At 41.8% G+C, this 21,941-nt stretch overlaps 1 protein-coding gene across 1 annotated transcript in view; it reads left to right on the forward strand.

The window, feature by feature from the left end:
• Nucleotides 1–1,655: 1,655 nt before the first annotated feature.
• The window catches only part of chrnb1 (cholinergic receptor, nicotinic, beta 1 (muscle)), a 37,901-nt gene continuing 17,615 nt past the window's right edge, over nucleotides 1,656–21,941 (forward strand). Inside the window, exons 1-8 of the mRNA XM_071539191.1 lie at nucleotides 1,656–1,716; nucleotides 3,944–4,077; nucleotides 8,746–8,790; nucleotides 9,656–9,765; nucleotides 13,599–13,707; nucleotides 13,854–13,998; nucleotides 14,706–14,891; nucleotides 17,038–17,261. Coding sequence (XP_071395292.1) covers nucleotides 1,656–1,716; nucleotides 3,944–4,077; nucleotides 8,746–8,790; nucleotides 9,656–9,765; nucleotides 13,599–13,707; nucleotides 13,854–13,998; nucleotides 14,706–14,891; nucleotides 17,038–17,261 — 1,014 coding nt within the window. The remainder of the gene's footprint in view (nucleotides 1,717–3,943; nucleotides 4,078–8,745; nucleotides 8,791–9,655; nucleotides 9,766–13,598; nucleotides 13,708–13,853; nucleotides 13,999–14,705; nucleotides 14,892–17,037; nucleotides 17,262–21,941) is intronic.

The raw sequence follows: 21,941 nt of genomic DNA on the forward strand, positions 1-21,941 counted from the left end.
GCATACTCTAAAGCAATCAATCTAATGTGACTGAAATACTTACTTCTAAATCAAATACTGATCTATTACAGTTGCTCAGGAAAGAATCCCTGGATTTGAGTCTCTGCCAGCAGCAGCTTTATACACTCCCTTCTGACCAGCGATTTGATGTGGTACTTGACACTGGCTGCTAGCTGTTAATAGTTAGCTTCTATGGTAATTAAATTGGCGGCAGGCCAAATGGCACTGACAGTGGATCATAAATTACTGTGGCGTGGATGACCGACGAATGTGTGTGAAAACAGAGTGGGATAGAGAGACCAGGAGAGGAAGAGGGAGGATAGAGATGGGAGCCTTCAAGAAATACAGCAACTTTTGGGTAATTCAACTCTTTGATCAACTTTCCATTACACTGTGAGAGGATTAGTTGCAGTTTCATCTGAAAAATTGGATATAGCCTACTCCTTTAAAGCTGCACAAGGCAATATTTTTATGTAAAACTACAGCCGTCTTATCAGCCTAAATCACAAAGTGGGACTGCAACAGAGAAGAGCATCTCATCCCTACTAAATGAAATGCTGTATTTTCTCTACTTGCCCAAATTAATTTCAGGCATATGCAGGTATTTTCACTGACAGGAAATCTTCTCTGCCTGCAAGAAGTGACAAATCCCCCCCCCCCCATCAGCCACAAAGAAGAATAAAACATAGGTCCAAGGAGTGCGGCGCAGTTTACCGGCGTCATGTTACATGATGTCTGGGTAATGAAGTCCTTCAAACTTTAGAAAATTCAAATATTTATCGCTTGCTGCCACTTGGGAGCGCCAAAACTGTCAGCTTTAATTATCTGCTCAAATCTGCAGCTGTATAGTGCAAACAAGGCCAAAGTGGTCGGTGGCCATGCTGTATGAAATACCATGGTAAAACATGGTAATCAGATCACATCGCACTGATGAAAATTTCTACAGGTTTTGGGCCAGTAGGCTTTCCTAGCATTCCCCTTTTACAACAATCAGGATTTAGGTCTGCTAGGCCTTATTTCTAACCTCAAGAATGTAATCTATTGGTGTTGTAAAACAAAAAAACAAAAAATAAATAAATAAAATGAAATCTATATACTTGTATTCTTGAGGTCAGGGGTTTCCAAAAATTTTCATATCTGAACAGATACACATTAGACCACAAACCCCCATTTGAGAAGATTTGTGGTGTTATATGTGATTTAGTACCTAAGTGGGTAACTGTAGGTGGGGAGATAGCCAGTGGGGAGAGTGAAACCCTAACTATTATAACCCTCTCATCATATCCCCTACTGAAATTAAAGTTAAATTAAACTACCTGAACCCCAGTCTGGGAACCAATGCTTTAAGTAAATCCCACAGGACAGGACTGTCTGTGGGACAGCCCTAGGACCCCCCCCCCCCCCTCCTCCTCCTCACCCCCCTCCCTCCCTCTCGCCCTCCCTCCCAGGAGGTAATTGGAGCGGACAGCAGTTGGCCAGGCCGGCCTGACTGACAGACAACAACAGTCCAGATTGAACAAACCGAAAGTTACACTCAAGTGTTCCAGTCAGTTCCACCGGGGAAAAAAAGAAGCAACACAACCACGAGCCTTATAACTTGGATCAACTGACCGAGGATCTGTTCGGAGGGGAGATCTTGGGGTTTGTGGGTCGCCATGAAACGCCTGGATCTGGTCCTGCTGGCGTGTTGCTTATGCAGCCTGTGCGCGGTGGGAGGTAAGACACAACCTGTTATAATATCCCCCTATAATGCAGCTATAGTAGTCCTATAATACATTTTAGATGGATACTATACAAATATCACCTGTAGTAACATTGTAGTGATATCATAGGGGAAAATAGGCTACCATAAAGTTGAATAAGGTCACCATTAACTACCAGAGACGCACTGCAAGTCCCTAAAGGAATACCATAGGAATATTATAGGAATTGCGTACCGGAGACACATTGTAAATTCCTATTGGAATACTACTATAGTGACTTTTTCGTTGGGGAAGGTGCAGAGATGGTATGATCCGCAGTGTTTAACTCGCAACACAGGCCTAACCCATGTGCGCAAAACTGGCTTTGGTTAACCCACTGTATGCTAATCCTGTAAACTAATAAATATTAGAAAGATGAGGTATTATACATATCACAGCAAAAACAAAGAATATAATGCAGCTACAGGTCAAAACGTTACACCACAGCAAGACTAAAGACAATACCATAAAGTGCATTAAAGTCACTATGAACTTACTTTACGCAGCACAAACACACTAAAACTCCCTATAGGAATATCATAGGAATATTATAAGAATGTTACGATGATACAACGGGAGAAAAAATACTATAAAGTACTATAAGGTCACTATAAACTCACTGTTATGTACCATAAACATACTCTAACTCCCTATAGGAGCGTTATAGGAATATTGTAAGAATGTTATGATAATAAGGAAAAAAGTATAAACTCACTATTGAGTACCACAGACACACTATTAAGTCTCCATTGTTATAGTACAGGAATATTAAAGTGATTCTTCGTTAAGGCTGGCTTGACAGCTGTTAATGACATATACTGATTTATGTCATCACTTTGCCAACAAAGCTTTCATTACAGGAATTGGGCTCCAAAATAAACTGTCAAATGTTTAAACGTGATGAGCTAGGCCTAGACATGATGGTAAGAGTGTTGATGATAACTGACTCATCTGTGGGCTGAGAGAGGAGCACAAAGGCAGGTACAGGGAAGGAAGGAAGGAAGGAAGCAAGGAAGCAAGTAGCGGAAGGAAGTAGGAAAGGGTCAATCACAAGACATAAGTGTTTTTTACTTATCTCATTCCCCTACTATGGATCCACCTAGATCATTGGGTGGCACATTAACCGACTGTCTGTTGCTCACAGGAGACTATTCTGTTTGAAACTCAGTTAAATATCCCACTGAGAGACACATTAGTCACTTTGAAGCCATAAACAATCAATGTCAATTAAGTGGCTTCCTTGTTTTTAGGCAGTAGATTTGTTAAGTGACCGTTGGCTCCTGGACAAAAAACACTTCAATCAAACCACCGCAAGAATGATATAGTTTGCAGTGGAATTTAATGTTTTAAATTTGTTTTTGAAATTGCAGACAGATTGATGGATTGGTGAATTAAAATGACCTTTACCCAATTATTACAATGCCATGTAATGGGAAATGACTTAAAAATAGTCAAATGAAGTTGCAATGTAGGAAAAGAGCTGAAAGCACATTTTAACAGCGCCTTTTTAACCAGAAGGCCTCACTATTCCTCATCTGTCTCCTTGCTTTGTGTAACAGAGCAAGAGGAAAACTATCTTTAAATGAGCATCTGACTTTGCCTCCTTAATTTAATTTAATTTTTTCTCATTTGCAGCACCGCGTGCGCCCTTCATGTGGCGCCTACTTGCCCTGTCTTATTTTAATCGGCCTCCCTTCCACGTTAGTCAGCCATGGCATTTACTAAGTCATCCAAAGAAGAGGGAGAGAGGAAAAGGCTAAATGCGAGCCTCCCGCAACCGCCTCCCGTCCCCTCCCAAACCGCCTCCTGCGCCCCTCCACCTACCTAATGGAGGTGCCTCGCCGGGTGATCGCTGTCATTTATTCCTGTCAGGTCTGATCCTGCAGGGGCCACAGCCGTGCCAGACGTGATGAATGCCGCGTCACCAGAGCCGCCGATTATAAATGCTTCCAACCTTCCAACACGGGAAGGCAAGCGGGCGGAAAAAAAGAGGAGTTATGCATGAAAATGCACTGGAACGCAGGCGTTCATGGCTTGGCAGGTTCACAACTTCGCGGCGCTGGCGTGACACACTTACAAGGCCGCTACTAGGCTTATACAGCCTTTAGACAGCGTTACATAGGCACTAAGGTCTTTAGTTATTTATGCGTAGACCTGTTTGACTGAACCCATCATACATGCCCTCTCTCTCTCGCCTCCAGGTGCCTCGGAGGGCGAGCAGGTTCTGATGAAGGCGCTCTTCACCAACTACAACGTCAAGGTTCGCCCAGCGCCCAGCCCTTTAGAGAGGGTGGTGGTCCGTGTGGGTATGGTCCTCTCCTCCTTCGTTGGACTGGTGAGGGACAACACACACACACACACACATACATTTGTTACGTAGACGTACATAAGTGCACACACATACCCCAAAAACAAAAAAAAAAACAACATAGACAAAGAAACAAATTCCTTTTTGGATATTATTTTATGAGCATTTCTGCTTTAAATGAAAATATGCCATAGGAAATGTAGCAGAGGGGGGGATGGAATGATATGTCACAGTCCATGGTGTGTCTGTAAGCCTGCTCTGGTAGGGAACATTTCACACTCACATTTCACACTCACACCCATGCACACACAAATAACATGGAAACACAGATGGCGTTGGGTAAGTGTGAAAGACATAGATTCTGCTGCCTTTTCCACTGAAAAGGACTAGCCTTAATTGAGGGCTCTGTTAATTCCACTTCATTGAAAAAATCTGTCTCAAAAAATTCAGCTACTCCTGGGGAACAATTTGATGAAGCTTTAATATTAAAAACCAATGTGTTTCGACTACAATAGCCTTCGTCAGGGTTACAGGATTACATACAGTCAACATTGAATATATTCAGTGACATCCAAAATGGCTGCCTCAGAGCCCATAGATCAATCGGACGCCAGCAAACAATTGCTGTCACCTGGTGTAGGAGGCACCCGATTGAATGAAGAAGGAACTGTTCCTAAGGAAATGTAAATAAAAAACATAAATGGCAATGCCTTATTTTTTAAATTCATTCATGACCATGGCATTCATGATCTAGGATACTCAGCAGGCTAGCTAACCAGCTTATGTAGCTAGATAGCTGTAGGCTAGTTTGAACTTGGAAGGTCAGTTTAAGATAACTTAGTAGGGCTACATTGCATTTTTTCCATTAGTATCAAGAGCGCTAGGCTTCATAATGTTAGTTAACCTCCTCTGTTACCCCGTGCCTTTTTCACTGAGCTTCAGTTGAACATTACAAAACTCTGGTTCACTGAAGTTTAACTTCAGAGGCAGGCAGATTATTTCTGCCTCTGAGAAATGTTTGTGAACTAAAAGTACAATGTTCTTCAACACATGCAGAGATTTCCCCTAGAAAAGTTGCTAGGCACAGTGGCTGCTCCCTCGGGGAGGACCGGCGTACTCCCTGTGGCGGTGTTATGGCAGCACCATGACAGAATAGCAAATTATTCTGCATATGATTTTAAAACATATCTACAGAGTCCCACTTGACTCTGACTTGAGTCAGTCAGGAATCAGACATGCCACTCTTCTATATCTGCAAACTGTCAAGCTTCATCATGGTCTACACTTGAGAAAATCATTTTCTACATATCGTGTCTGTTGTTTATTCTAATATCTAGGCCGAGTGCAGAAGCAAATGAACTCTGGTGGTCCACCTGGCCTGTAATACGCTGAGGGAAACCTTCATATACCCCTTAAACATACAGGCTCCTGAACACAGCCCCACTCCCATTACAATTTAGTTCAAATATGTTTCTTAGTTTTTCCCCATTACAAATGACTCAAAAACATTTACCTTCACATCTTCCCAATTCCAGGCTATTCCGTATTCATACTAGAATTTCATTGAATGTAATTTAAAGCCCAGTTCCTTGAATCACAGTGTGTATTCCAGAAAGCATAGGTCTCAGTTAATCCATGCCCAGGAAATAGTCTCTTAGCAGCATGCACTGTACCACTGCCTGTAGTATGGTGTAAAGAGGTGACGGCTTAAACGGATACATCCCTCCTCCTCCTTTTGCCCTCATACACACAATCACAAACACACACACCAGGCCACTGTATCTTCAACTTTCTGTTTCTCAGATTTTTGCCTTGGCTCTCTTCTTCTGTAGCATAACATCCATGCACACACAGACGCACGTATGCGCGCACTGTCACACACACACCTAGGTATGCTCCCTACATCTCCAGTCAAGGTCAGTCTCACTCTTGAGAGGAAGTCACATGGGGACCTTATAGGTTCTGGAGTGGAACGATCTTGAAAACTGACCCACTTGGACACTCAATCCCCCTCTGTCCAGAACTAGTTGGCTGTCTAACTGCAGTGTTATTATTAACGTTCGCCCAAAGGGACATCATAAGGTACCGATGGGAACGACTTCAAACAGATACAGGAAGTATCAGTAAGTGATAGGTCAGCGGTGAAATATGTGTGTGTGAGTGAGAGAGAGAGAGAGGGGGGGGGGGGGGGGGGGGATAGATGGTTTAAGTCAACCTCTCTCACTCCCATCCCCCCCTCTCCTGTTCCTGTCCCAGCTGTCTCCCTGACATTCCTCCCAGCGTTTTAAATAGCAGGCCTGGTTCAGGGGAGCTGAACCCCCCCCTACTCCCAGACAATCACAATCACATACACAGGCCCACAGAAATGCACACACACATTCATAAACACACACACACATTTAGTGTCCAGGAAGTGGCTGTTTGGAACTATCCACAAGCGCAGGCAGGGTGTGTATCCCGCTGGTGTGTTAGTCCTTACCTCTTTATGTGTACCTATAGAGGCTTTGCAGTTGCATCACAAATCTCCCAGTAATAAGTCTGGCACTATCATGGAGGTCCAGTGGAGAATTCGCTGTGCGGAAATTATGCCTACATATACAACAACCTGGCAAGAAAATGAACGATACCTGAAAAAGATTGCTGTGGTGTGGGTGCAGGTCTGTTCAGTAAAAGTAGGTTTATAGTGGCGCTCTCTCACTTTTTATTGTGATTCTTCATTGTGGGGGAAAAAGTTCCACCTGGTCTCGTTGAGGCTTTGCTATGAGCACACCTGCAGAGAGAGGCAATGCTGATGAGCCAGACCCACTTTGGAAGTTTTTATAAACCTGGCAGTGAGCTTTTCTTTCAATTGTCAGTAATGCTTTTAAATTATTTCCTCGTTAATTACAGTTATGGTAGACTATGCATTGATGTGAATTGTCCGAATAATTTGTTTTTAATGTGAAAGACAGCAACATAATATTTGTAGTAGCCTAGGTGTATGCAGTGAATTGGGACTTACTTCTAAAAATAGCACTACAACAGTGAATGATCTGATAAGGTAGGCCAGTAGTTTTGTTTCCAAATTTAAGTTACTGTGACGCAGTAAACTGTCTTGTATTTTGCCCTATAGTCTCTACTCCAAAACACTACAAGCTGTCTAGAAAGCTAGCTTGAAAAACATCAGCACAGTTAACCTGAACAGTTTTTTTTTTGTCTTTGTTAGCTAGCTAACTAGCCAGCAGGCTAATTTAGCAAGACAACTGAAGTTAACGTTAGCATGCAACTACTAGCCACTACTAATGCTATAGCGTTAACACTGTATGTTGAATTCTGTTGAGACGGCCACGTCGTACATTTAATACGTTTTGCCTGTCTAGAAACATAATTAGCTATTCACAGCCACCATTGCCCGAGAGCTGAAGACCTCCAACATGGCTGCCAGACAGTGTGTTATGTGACTCCACATGAAAGCCTCCTTAATTAAAACTTTCTCCTACAGAAAACAGGGTAGCCCAGGTAAGGGCTGTAGTTGCCAGCTTGGTTGCTACTATGAAGCATGGAAAGTGTAGTCTATTCATTGTATTCTGTTACATCGCCACGCGGCCGCCTGGTGATTGTAATAAATTAACAGGTGATTACAATCAAATGACAAACACAGCCAATGAGCTGTGTGTATTGTAAAGCGTCATATTGGTAGGAAATGCTTGTGACATCATGGGAATACCATGAATAGTTAATGTTTACAGTAGGCTAATAGTGTTGCATCAAAACATGGAGATGTGACTTGGGCACATCAAGGAGGTTCTATATTAACATACATGAATAGGCCTCCATCCCACTGAGTTACACAACTCCAGAGTGTGTTTAGAATCTAAATGTTAAAGTCCTTTCTGGATGACATAAGTTACACCTGAGTTCACTAAATGAAAGAATGGCCCACCTTTGTGGTGGGTGTGTAGGTCTGTAATAATCAGTAGTATTTCATATATGGAACCTGAACTAACCCGAACTGAACCAAGAGAAGATCAGTCTTCACAAGATCATAATTGTTTCTTTGATGTAGTTTGATGAAAAAGGAATGAGAAAATTCCAGCCTGCTCTGGTGAAGTCCTAATAGTGAGACTGAAATGACTGAAATGTATGCTCTGTACTTCACACTATTTTGCACAATGAACATCAAGCTAAGGATAATGATCTTGTGCTGACTTTGTTTTGGAGTGCAGGTCCCATACATACTATTCCCAGAGTTCATTAGACGAGTCAAGAGGTGGAGCTGAACTGGTTTAATGTTATCCGAGGCGCTCAGAGAGTGAAGTTTTCACATTCCATCTTATTGATGCACATACTCTGCACCTGTTGCCTCTAATAGACAAATTAAATAAAAATTACGTGATTATGGAATAATGTAGATAACACTTGTATGTCATTTAATGTGTAATTTCTAAAAACAAATGAAGTTGTTGAGGAAAATCGCTGACACGGTCATAAGGATAACAACCACCAGAACCCCCTTGGAATATGCCATTTGGAGAGAGCTTTATACAAGTGTTGTGCATATGTATGTGTGTATATATGATCCTTAAATAGAAACTGAGTTGCTACTGAAACTTCTTTAAAAAGGATTATATCCACCGTTATTTATGTCACCCAGATTTTTGGAGAGAAACAAGATTTACACAAATGCTGAATCTTTAAATGTTCTTCCCTCTTTAGAATATGAAAAATGAAGAAATGAGCACGGTTGTTGTCATGAATCTGGTAAGTTTGTTTGTGCGTCTCCATCACTTTACAGATGTAGCACTTTTTACTGCATGCTTGCTGCACTGACGCTGGAATTTGTTTGGAAAATTCCAACTTTGGTCACTCAGAATGTGCAAAGAATGATCTTCCAACTGTGTAACAATTGCTCCTCTGCATAATATTTAATGCATATTTAATTGTTAGTGTTACGCTGCTGTAGCCTACTAATACAGGATAGTTGCATGATGGGGAACTCCTACAATGGATACAGAGTCTCCATGTTCACACAGTGTAAGTGAATACATTCTTCCCATTTCACATCATCTTGACTAACTGCACCGTGACTCGAGTGGCAGTGAGAATAAGTTTATTAACATGAGATCTCCTTCCTCGTGTATCAGCGGAGCTCAGGTAAAGCTGAAATACCAACACACTCCACACACCCACCGAGCGAGAACACTCGGAATAATAATGATACCACACAGTTTATGCAAAATGAAAAATTATGCAAATGGTGTTGACATTATGCATGGACAAATGCACAGGGAAATCGTCCCCGCGGCAACTAATGACAACAGTGGGAAAATGTGAAATAAATTGATGAAATGACAAACTGGTTACATTTGTAATTGCAAAGTCCCCCCCTTCTGTCGTTTTCTGTTTCTCCCACTTCATTGCACTCGTTTTTTTTTTATCTTTTCTTCTCTCATTCCCCCCTTTTTCTGTGTTTGTGTGTTTTGTTCTGTCTGTACGGTTCACAGTGTAATGAGCACAGAGTAACTCAAACCCAATGGGTCATACGCATATTCCTAACACACACACACACACACACACACACACACACACACACACCCTGACCCTTGTCACTCTTTTTTTTTAACAGGAATGGACGGACCATCGGTTGTCATGGAAACCCAAAGAGAATGATGGGATTGAGGTGTTGCGTATACCCGCCGCGAAGGTTTGGCTGCCTGACATTGTCCTCATCAATAAGTAAGCACCAGTACTGCACTCACACTGGCATTAATTAATCAGCACCAAAGGGTTGAGGGGAGGCACCTTTACATGCTGGGGTCACTTCTGCTTTTTCTCCATTTTTATATTTTTTAAATTTATTTATTTTTAGAATTTTTTCATCGTCCCCTAAATATTGTTTTGTGTACTGACATTGTTGTTGAGTATCTGTATTCAAAGCAAATAAAATGTATAACTTACACCAAATAATAATAATTATTATATAGCTATAAGCACTTAAAAAAAACAGTCAAATAAATCACTATGTTCATAAAAACAAGTAAAACTAAGAGGAAAACTAAGAAAACTTTGACGAAGATCCAAATGATTCATTGGATCAAAATGTTGTTTTTCTGTCACACAGTTTTCTAATTAGATTTCTAATGTTTCTAATAGTTTGTGGGTTTAAAAAGAAAAGGGTAGACACGAAGCCGAAGGTGGTTTTCAAGTAAAAGCTTCTTAGCAACACGTTAAGGGAAAATTTAAGGGGAAACAGAAATCCATTTCTAACCCTGTAAAACCTATCAATACACAGATCATTCTCTTTATCTATGTATCTATGTAACATATTTTATCATTTCATCATATTTTATCATTCAGTTAAATAATATAATATATAACAACAGAATAGAAATAGCCAGCAACCATAATGTTATCAGTGTTTTCAGTCCAGAAATCTATGGGTTAAATTATTTTGGGACACTGATACAACTGATTTATATCTATAAATTCATATTTTCAAAACATATTGCTTCAAGTCTGGCCTAAAGAGATTTCGACCTAGAAATATTCAATATGTGAAATATTTTCATTACTAGCATTTTGAAGGGAGAAGATCATGTAGAAATAATACCAAACTTGTTGTTAAATCATTTTGGGCCACCGATATGACAGACGTCCTATAAAGAGACTCAAGCACTGCTGGATCGCATCGATTCTGGCCTGATAAGAGTTTTGATCTCAAATCAGGGTGTAAGAATGGTGCTGTGAGCAAATTCACAGAGGCTTTTCAAGGGTTAAATGTTTTTGGGACAGGGAAACTACAAGTCTTTAAGGTCAGTCCAGGTTTCCACACATCCAGAACAGCTTAGAATCTGCTTTGGACCAAACCCAAGTCTATTTCCATGGAGAGAAGACATTTCTTTTGACCCAAAAGAATTTTAATTTGCCTACAGTACATAGTAAGTATATAATGAATGTATAATTAAGGTAAATCGTTCACAGCAACAGAACAATGGCAGACTTGATTCGAGTAGAAAATTATTTTTCCCACTTGCTGTAAACGGTGATGAAGGTTGAGTGGAAAAACTTTCAGACAGTGTCCGCAAAAGAAATTCTAGTCACAACTCCATCCCATAAACAACAGATTTCACCCACTCCTCCCCTCATTGGCCCAAAGCTAAACTTTTCCCTACTCATTTATTCAGTCATGCTAGGTATATAGAGACACACTGCTCATCCTATAGTAGCCTACTTGACTGTTATCAATTCTTACTAATTTTGCGTCTGTTGGTAGTGGAGACAGCCAATGGTAATTGTGCATTAAAGCTCTCAGACAGGACTATAGCTGCTCAGTATTCCAATGCAAAGCCACAGGGTGTTGATGCTCTACAATAACCATTACAGGCCAAGTACAGGTACGGTATGGTGCTTGTGCAATGGAAAAACTCTATATCACAGTACCTAAATGGAAAGTTTAGATACTTGGTGGCTGCGTTTATGGCCTCAGCTTTAGGCCATTATCATTCACTGCAAGTGATCAGGTGAATGCAGTTTTCAAGTGCCATCCTTTTTTTAACAGTGTGAGTGCACTCTCGACTCTCTCTGTCTTACACACACACACTCACACGCACACACACTCCTGCATCGCTCATTGTAGAGCCTCCCATTAACTCCACTGTAAATATCCCCGCTGCTCCATTCATCAACGCTTTATAGGCAATTAAGCAGCATGGCTCCCCAATAACAGAGCTGATGGCACCGCTCAGCTACTTCAGCCAGGGGGGCGATCGCTTGGAACCTCTCACACACACACACACACATACACACACACACTTAAATACACACAAATGCAAGAGCGTGTATGCCTCTCTCTATAGTATGATCAATATTGGTCATTTTACCTCTCCCAACACCTTCACAGGGACAGGGTTTTAAGAGGGCCGGCTTTAAGGACATGAGTTTCTCCCCCGTTAAATTGCCGGAGCCATAAACCCAACGACTTCACCCTGACAGACTGCTAAATCTGTGTGTCTAATTGACTTGATGTCTTTGTTGTGTATTGTATTATGAGCTTAATGGCCACGACAACTCCGTATCTATCTAACATTAGTGTGAAATGTGTCCAGTTTCCTCTGTTTCATCCACTAACGAGGGTGGTTTTGGGGGGGGTCTTGCATTATGGGACTGTAGCCCATCAAATAGTGATGCATAACTGTGTTGACGGGATGGTAAGAGCAGTGTGACAATAATCATGACACATGAGATGTCGTTTACCCAGATGTGGTTACACAGTGAAATCTGTCCAGAGCTTCAACCTACGTTATTTAGATTTTTTTTTTGTAATTTCTGCTGTATTGGGCAGAGTACAGTAGAGAGAGACAGCAGATGGGAGAGGTCCCAGGTCAGATTCAAACCTAGGACATTGCAATTACATGGTATGTGCCTTAATAAAGACCTAATTGGAACCTCTTACTAGACTAACGAGTCAACCAATAAAGTCCCACAGGGGCAAACTCACCCTCGAGGTGCTGGGTCTCACTCAAGCGGCATTCATTAATTTATGCATTTCCTCTACCTGCTTAAATATTTTCAGGGTCACGGGGGGCTGGAACCTATCCCAGCACACAGTAGGCAGATAGACACCCTGGACAGGTTGTCAGTCCATCACAGGGCAAACACAGACAGACAGACACTCTCATCCATACCAATTTAGAGTCCACCTGACTTGCATGTCTGTTTTTGGACTGTGGGAGGCAGATCCTAGCCAGATCCTAAGCCCTTATTGCCGTGAGGTGACAGTGCTAACTACTCAAGTGCCAGTTCAGGCCAAAGGCAGTGAGACAGGCAGCTGTACTGGTGTGTGGCCTCAGGTTGGCACTGCGTGTAGTTCTTCCAGTAGGCCCCCAGATGGAGCCAGTGGGTGGGAACGTAGACTTCCACCAACATGTCCCTCAGTCACTTACACTTTGAAAAACAGTTCCATGGACAGTCTCAGTTTTCTGATGGTGCCCGAAGACTGTAGTTAATCACCATCATATTTAAGCAGTAAGCCGGTGATTTACAGTGATGTTAGAACAGCTAAGAGGTGGTTAGTATGCACGATGTGAAGTGGAGACACTGTAAAACACAACACCAAACGGCTTATTGCTGTTGAAAAAAATGAAACGTCAGTAAAGGAATGAGATGAACTCAGCTACGCTTGGAGAACAATTGACAAAGCTATAATCTTAAAACACTTTTCGATTGCAGTAGCCTTTGTACGGCAGTAACACACAATTGTAATAAGTGTAACGCAAATGTTCATTAAATCATTTATCTTTATCAACAATAACTCGCAAGTTATAATGATTATATGTTCCATTCCAAAGTGGTTTCTAAGTTGTGGTTTCAACACATACATAGCGATATGAAAATGCGGTTATTTTCAGTTAGCGCATTAATACTTAAATTAACTCATATGTGGTCAAAGCTGTGCGTTTATCAGGTTTCTAAAGGTTTTGAATGATATTTAGCCAATCAGAACTGAGGATCAAAATATGTGGAATGATGTCACTTGACCTCTCTCTCTCTCTCTCTCTCTCTCTCTGCAGTAATGATGGAGTGTTTGATGTGGCCCTCCATGTCCATGTCCAGGCCTATAGCAATGGCCGAGTGACCTGGACCCCCCCTGCCCTCTACTGCAGCTCCTGTGGTGTCAAGGTGAACACACACACACACACACACACACACACACACACACACACACACTCAGGCATAAACTCATTTGTCTCCTTGTACTCTTACTCTTTGTGTTCCTCCCTTTCCCCCTCTCCCTCTTTTGTCATATCCCCCGTTCCTTTGTCTAGGTGACCTACTTCCCGTTCGACTGGCAGAACTGCACCATGCAGTTCCGCTCCTACACCTACGACTCGACTGAGATCGACCTGCAGTACACGTTGGACGCCAAAGGCAACGAGATCCGGGAGATCCAACTGGACGAAGCCTTCAGTGGTGCGTATTTGGAAGGCGGAGAGTGGGGAGGACAGATGTAGCGAGGAGGGGATGGAGGGATGGATGGACGGAGAGAGAAGGATGCAGGGTCTGAGAGATCCTCTACAATGGAGGCATTCATGATAGAGAGATAAGAGGTTAAAAGGAGGAAAGAGGGGGGGTTCAGAGAGGAAGCGAAGCAAGTAAGAAGTGAATGAAAGAATGAGAGAGGAAGAGTGGGGGGAGTGGTTGGTGGAAGTCAGTAAATTCTAGATTAAATGATTTATGCATGAATGAAACATTCATTAGATTACGATAATAACGTGTTTAACCAGTCAGTTTCAGTTTATATTTTAGAGGAAAAAGTAGAAGACGTTAAGTGCAAAAACAGATGCAGTTAAAATACACAGAACTGCAATTTATTGGGCCTCACTCAGCTGGTTTTTCAGCAGTGTGGTAATGATTTGTAGCTGCTAACAAACAACACGGTTACTGTTACTGTGTTTATTTTCTTTCATTACTTCCATCTCATTAGTTACGTCTGTCTTGCTTTTGCCTGAGGCTTGAATATTCCAGGGACACAGGGGTGTTTTTTTACTTATTCTACTGTGTTTGGACCCTTGTACCACATATATATTGGTTACTCATGTTGTCAGGGAAACAGTAATTATGCTGCACTTCTGGGTAAGAGTGTTCGCTAAATGCTTGACATGTAAACGTTTCCCCAGAGAGCGGCGAGTGGCACATCAGACACAAGCCGAGCAAGAAGAACATGAACGACGACCTGTACGAGGACATGACCTTCTACCTGATCATAGAGAGGAAGCCTCTGTACTACGTCTTCAACATCATCATCCCCTGTATCCTCATCACCATCATCGCCATCTTTAACTTCTACCTGCCTCCTGATGCAGGTACCAGCTACACATAGTACTGCTACTTTAGAATTAAGGAGGCTACATCTATGTGAGTGAGATACACACTCTTCCCCCATTCATAGAAGTTTTGTTGGGGGAAGGAAAACAAGTTCCAAAAAACCTCATGCATACAACACCATGAAACTGAAACATCTGTCTAAATAGAGGTGGAGAACTTCTTTTCACTCAGAGGAACCATTTCTTCCTGTAGTGTGAGTCCAGCCTTAGACAGGGTGCCCTGTAAGACCCTGCTGTTCCCTTCAGTCACACACTGCTTGGCCGTGTGTAATGACTCATCTCAGCTCATAACACAAGGGCACAGAAATCCTATAGCCTATACCCCTTAGGTGGTGTGTGTGTGTGTGTGTGTGTGTGTAAAGCTCTCTCCTGCCTCTCTCTCTCTCTCTCTCTCTCTCTCTCTCTCACTTTCTCTCTCTCTCTCTCTCTCTCTCTCTCTGTGGGAATCCTCAAGGTCTCTGCTCATGCACAGATCTGCAGACACGCATGCCCAGGCTCACATGCCTTTGCCCCTTGAGAGAAAGACAAACCAAGGCCATTAAAGTGGTAATCCTCGAGCTCCTCGTCATTGCTGTGGTGTGTCTGCACTGCTCTTCCCACAGATCAGCTGTCAATCAAACAGTGTGTCCAGTACTGTGACATCTTGTTCCTTGGATTTTCTGTTGATGCAGTTTGAGTTTCTCTTTTCTTTGACTGTTCAGCCATGGTGGCTATCACTGCTCATGCTGACTACCCAGTTCTTCTTCTACTTATTCCAAACAAACTGGAAACACAAAACGCATCACTTCCTGTGTGCAGTTTAGAACAGCAAATGTGAAAGCTTTTCATGTAGTAAGTATAGGGTGAATCTGTACTATAAATCTGTGATAGAGAGTGGCAAAAAGGATATTTCTTATGAAAATGTTATGTATTATGTCATGTTATTTACTTTAAAGGCACACTTTAGATTGTGTGTGTGAGAAGGGAATCCACTCCACTCTAATACACATCACAATTTCCTGCTTATTAATTGCATATAAAGTCTAGCCATTCTGTGGCAAACACAGTTTATAAGTGACCAGTGAATACACCAGAGAGGCTTTGCTGTATAGGCCACTCAGCCTCACTTAGGATGGGAGATGAATTTTCCATTAGAGTCATTACTGGTGAATTATGTGGGCCAGCTGCTGCTAAAAGAGTAGATCCCAGTCAGTTGGAGTAGGGATAGACCTTGTCCTGGTAAAAACTAGACTGATTTACAGAGCCTTAAGTAATATGCTGAAATTGTTGTTTTCCTAAACATGAATGAACTGCCATTTTTTCCCTTCATTGGACTAAATGGACAAAAATTTGAGATAAAAATGAAATTATGTGGAAAAACTAAGCAAAACCTAGAATTTCCATTGGAATCGTTACTGGTGAATTACACAAGCCAGGTGATGCAAAAAAGTAGATCCCACCCCATGTTACAGCATATTATCATAGGCCTATGTTACAAATCATTCCAGTTTCTACAATGTTTATCCCTGTTCCTATACCCTTTTCACACTGGACTAGTAACCTGGGAAATGCAGGGGTCAGTGTTAGTGTGAGAGCTCAGTGCTGCTTACCTGATTCTTTCTGTGTTTGGTATCCATCATGTTGAACACAGAATGGAAACACGTCTGTATTTGATGATGTTATAAGGTGAAAGCCCATAGGACATTGCCTTCTACATGGGCTGGACCTGGATCAGTATACTGTATTAATCCTGGCTCTTGCGAGTGAAGGGTATTTAGTAGTAGACCGTGGTACATAAACCGCTTCACACCTCTTTACCCCTAACTGCTGTGTGTCCGCAGTGTGCAAGAGAGTGTCCAGAGCAAGAGAGTAAGGGATATGTTAATGCTTTAAAGCAACAAGCAAAATCTGATTAAGATCTAGATTTAATTGGTTTTCATTTCAGGCCTCAAGCCAATAAAAACGACAAATTTTGAAAGCGTGTGATGAGTTTTGATATCCACTCTATGTACTCAAAGTGTAATGGTTGCCCAGGATCCTTCCCACATACCTAATTATGTACTTGCAAATAATTCTTGGTTGTATGTGTGTCTCTGTGTGTGTGTGTGTGTGTGTGTGTGTGTGTGTGTGTCCTCTCCCCCTCCAGGAGAGAAGATGGGTCTTTCCATCAACGTGCTGCTCACCCTCACTGTGTTCCTCCTGCTGCTGGCCGATAAAGTGCCTGAGACCTCGCTGGGCGTCCCCATCATCGTCAACTACCTCATGTTCACCATGATCCTGGTCACCTTCTCCGTCATCCTCAGCGTGGTGGTGCTCAACCTGCACCACCGCTCCCCCAACACCCACCAAATGCCCATGTGGGTCCGCAAGGTGAGGAGCTGAGCACGAAACAGCATACACACACTCATCCCACGCTCATAGATTCCCATCCAATCCAGCTACAAATTTGTAGATGAGTTTCAGGGGTTTTAAAGCTGCAGAGAGAGGTAACTGTTTAAACTTTGAAACTCAAAAAAAACTAAAATAAAAAAAAATTAATTTAATAAACTAAAACTATATTGCCAGGGTCCAAAACTGATCAAAATAAATACAAAATGCTCATTGATTATTTTTAGTTTTAATTTTGATTGTTGGTTTACGGATCGTTTTGGTAATTTCTGTCATAAGTTACTTGACACTAAACATTCCACACAAACATTTTCTCTTAATTGGCCTCAGCAAAAAGACTAAAATGAAAAGAAAATGGAAAAAAACTAGACTGGTAAAAACTAAAACTAAACTCAAACTAGAATATTTTGGAAAAACTACAACTAAACTAAAACGCACACTCTGAAAACTAAGACAAAACTAAATTAGAAAGTGGAACTAAAACATCTTAAAACAGAAATAAAAACTACACTGAACACATGAAACTATAATGACCTTGGTTAGCATGAGTCTTTGGGCAGAAGTTGCCTCGTGTGCAAGTACACAAAGTTTGCTGGTTGTGGAGTGTAATTGATTGGGTTTGATGAATGAACCATTTATTTAGTTTGTGACCTGTCTCAAGTTGCTGAACTTCAGGAGGTGTTGTCGGGTTTTCTGGCTCTGGTATATTTGATCATTTGTTACATTTTGTCCAAGGACTGTGGTTGTCTGGTATTAGTCAAGACTTAAACCCTGGAGGTTAAATTACTGTGGTTCATAAGAAACTCGTTTTGCATAGTCTAAATGTAAACTGCTGTTATTCCTCCATAGATCAGTCGGCACATCCCTGTGGTCACTGCACTGTGTCATATTTCACTGTCCATGAGCATGAGAAAGCCCCTATTCTGCTGTCAGAGGCTTTCGTAGCAATAACGGCTATCACAGAGATAAAGGCAATCTCTGCTGGCTGCTGTACGCTTCATTTTCTAAGCTGTCGGCATCAAAGAGGAGCGCGCCAAGCGATGTCTTATCCGGACTTGCATTTCCTCAGCGAGGGGTGGTGGTGATGGTAGGGAGGCCGAGAGAACACAGGGGGAGCAGGGGTGATGGAAACTCATGAATGCTTATGATGCCCGGCAGTGGCGTCCTGTAAGGACAAAATGTATTAATTTGTATGCACAACCTGCTATTATGTGCACTCGGTATATAAAAAAAGCACTCCAGTTGCATAAAAAATGCACAAATAGGTATAAAATATGCACGTGTGATATTTAATCCCCTGAGTTTTTTACCTGAAGTAAAATTCAATCAACAAATCTATCCATTATACCTTATCAAAAGCCTCATTCGATTAAACATATCTTGATTCAACAAAATATCAGGATAATTAAACTACTAAATGAATCAACCAGTCCAAGTAAATTCAACTAATTGTGGCAAGTGAGTGAAATGAGTTTGAAACTTGCTGCAGGAGCTACATGGAGCACACCCTTTAAAAAACGTGTGCACATTTTATTAACATGTGAACACATGTTGATTGATTTGTTCACACAAATTATGAAATCGTTCATACAAAGTAATGAAAACCAGGGCATGAATTAGCCAAAATGAGGGAATGGTCTGTATCTTGTGCTCTCAAATGAATTAAAACTCAGGCACAAGATCTATACTGTGCACAAATCTTGTGCGCACAAGATAGTAAATTGTGGCCTGGATTTTTTTTTTTTTTTCCAGTTGGACCAAAGCAGGGAACTGCAGCATAGAGTAAGTAGAGAGAGGAAAGTTGAGGATGGGGGGGGGGGTGTCGGGCAGTCCTACACGACGCCCTGAACACCATGTTATACCATTAACCTCCATCAATGGCTGTGGCCCTTACATTATTTAAAGCTAATTACAAGCCTGGTCGGCAGCTCTGGGCTCCGGCCGCCGGTCCTGCCACGCTGTCAGGCTGAACAATCGCCTCAGAAGGGCCCATGCACAGGTAATTTGGCTGATTTAATGGAATTGAACGGAAATGCTCGGTACTGGAGTGATGGGGGGGAGATGAACTATTACGCATTCTGCTTCTTTTTCCTCTCTTGCTCCTCAGACATTGATTGTAGTGTGTGTGTGTGTGTGTGTGTGTGTGTGTGTGTATGTGTGTGTGGGATAACCCAATGAAGAAGCTCACATTAGTGTGCAATACTTTAAAGGATAATTCCTATTATTTTCATGTCATGTTCGGATGGGTCTTCGGCCTGAGAGAAACTGGAATGCGTGCTTTGGTTTTCACTCCGCTAGAGTCGCAAACATGACGATGAGTAACAATGCCCAGATAGCAGTTCACTCTAAGAAAATATAAATCAATATCAATATAATAATACTATTACAATAATGAGGATAATATTGATTAGTGCATCTATTTACCTCAATTATTACACTTTGGCTACACCACTTCCAAGCTGGGCATTAAGCCAAGGCATTTTACCAAAAACATCTCAGCCAATCAAGTATTCAACAAAACCATTGTATGAGGATTAAAGTAGAACATTACTCACAAAGTACCTTTTTAGATTTGTTGGAATCTCTAATTTCCAAAAGTCTGATGCATATCGATTGAAAGGAGATGAAGGATGAAGGAGTGAAAGATCTTGGAGGGTTGTGTGTTTGTGTGTGCATACATGTGTGTGTGTGTGTGTGTGTGTGTGTGTGTGTGTGTGGGTGTGTTAGGGGTGGGGATCAGTTAAATATAACCACAAAGTTAAAAGATAATTTTATTAAAGTGGGTCACATCACAGGTGGAATGGTGCTCTATGGGGCCCAGTCTCCTCCTTTATATTCACTGGTCACTGTGAGTCAGTCTGTGGGAAATCTAACAGGTGTCCCAGGTGGAGGGAGGGGGTCATGTTCATATCATAGGTGCATGACATCATTGGATTTGAGGTTTGAGGTACACAATGTAAGACATGTCACCAATGTCACAGTACCTTGCTGTGTCCTATGCTGTCAGTCAGTGTGTATGGGAATGGACATATTATTCCTATTGTGGGTATGCATAGCTTCTTGAAATGTGTGACTTGAAAGCGGGAGAAAATGTTTCTAACAACTTTGGCGATGTATTTTAGAAATGTAAGCAAACCCCTTTCACATCTTCTAAAACTGTTAAGTATGACATTGCTGAAGTGCTCTATTGTGACATTTGAGAATGAAATTTTTTTTTCAGTCTCATCGAGTGATTTTTTATGTTGGGTCAGTTCTTTTGCTTATAGCTTCATGAAAAATACTATATGCTATGGACTCTTAAGTGTTCATTATGATGTTTTCAGTTGACAAATTGTGTTGTAACATACTGTAGATGAAGGAATAACAATATAATCTTTTATATATTCTTTCAGCTTTTCTTAAAATATACTGTATGTGTGTAAGTAAAAGGCCCAAAATAGAAATAAAGGAGGCAAGACACACATTTAGAAAATAAGATTTTCATACAAATCTCTCACCCAAACACAATTCAAACCTGCCCTTTGAAAATGTAAGAATATATATACCCATGATAAATTTTGCATCGGGACTTGATTGTTTGACAGTTCCTTGATTTGTGTGTGCTCCACATAAATTAGACTGAAAGACACCAAAAGTATGCAAGATTTCCAGAGAAAATGTATTTATTTAACAGTTTTAGATTCTACAACACAGAGTGTCAGTGTTATATCCATGAAATCAAAGCCTGTTTAGATATATTGTAGGTTTTTGCATCAGTCTTCACAGAGGGAAGAGGAGGAAGCCACTGAACATGGTAGGTTTCTTGTCATTACCAACAAGCCTGTGGGAGCTGGAGATACGAGTGTCTACAGTGTCGCCGGCCTCCAGCTCGAGAATCAATGCACCAAATACATACTGATCACCTCCATGGTTTCTTGTCCATCTTGATATAATTTGATGGCCATTCTTATAGAGGAGAAGTTGAAGGTGAAGGTCAGAGCGGTCGTCCATGCCATTAATAATGAAATAGTAGATCCCTTTCACTGGTGCTGTGAATGCACCTGTGACGGGGCTATAGGCTTTACCAGTGTTGGTGATGACACTGTTGTGGACAACTGTTGTCAGAGAGTTGACTGGTCCTATTGTGTTCTGTAATGCAGCAGAGAAGGCCACTTTTGGTCTGTCAGCGTTGTCTCTCTCCAAAGCCTCCACTCGACTCTCACTGGAAGTCAGCCTGGCTTCCATGGACGTCATCTCTGCTGCTTGTTCTTCATTTCCTGTTTCAACAGCCGTCAGTCTGGTCTTCAAGGCTGAGATCTCTCGCTCTAGGGCCTGCACCTGGTGCTCAGTCTCATCCAGTTTGTACAACAAAACTGCATTCACTTTCTTCAGGTCTTCCACTGTGGTTTTCTGGTTCTGAAGTTCATTCTTGGCGAGACTCAGGTCCACTGTATGCTGTGCAGCGTCTCTCCACAGGTCTTCCATCAGGGTCTTCTGGTTCTGAAGTTCAGCCTTGGTGGCACTCAGCTCCACCCTCTGCTCCACCACCATGTCTCTGAGCTCCTTCAGCTCAGCCCAGACATCGATTTGGCTGCTCTCTGGTGCTGTGATCATGTTGTTGCGTGTGAATCCCCGGTCCGCTGAGGTCCCAGACAGACAGAGCAGCAACACCAGCTGAGCTAC

The sequence above is a fragment of the Centroberyx affinis genome, unplaced genomic scaffold (assembly GCF_046629955.1).
Source record: "Centroberyx affinis isolate AG114_WGS23_722 - 3 ecotype Tasmania unplaced genomic scaffold, CSIRO-AGI_Caff_v1 ptg003420l_1, whole genome shotgun sequence".
In the NCBI taxonomy this organism is placed as follows: domain Eukaryota; kingdom Metazoa; phylum Chordata; class Actinopteri; order Beryciformes; family Berycidae; genus Centroberyx; species Centroberyx affinis.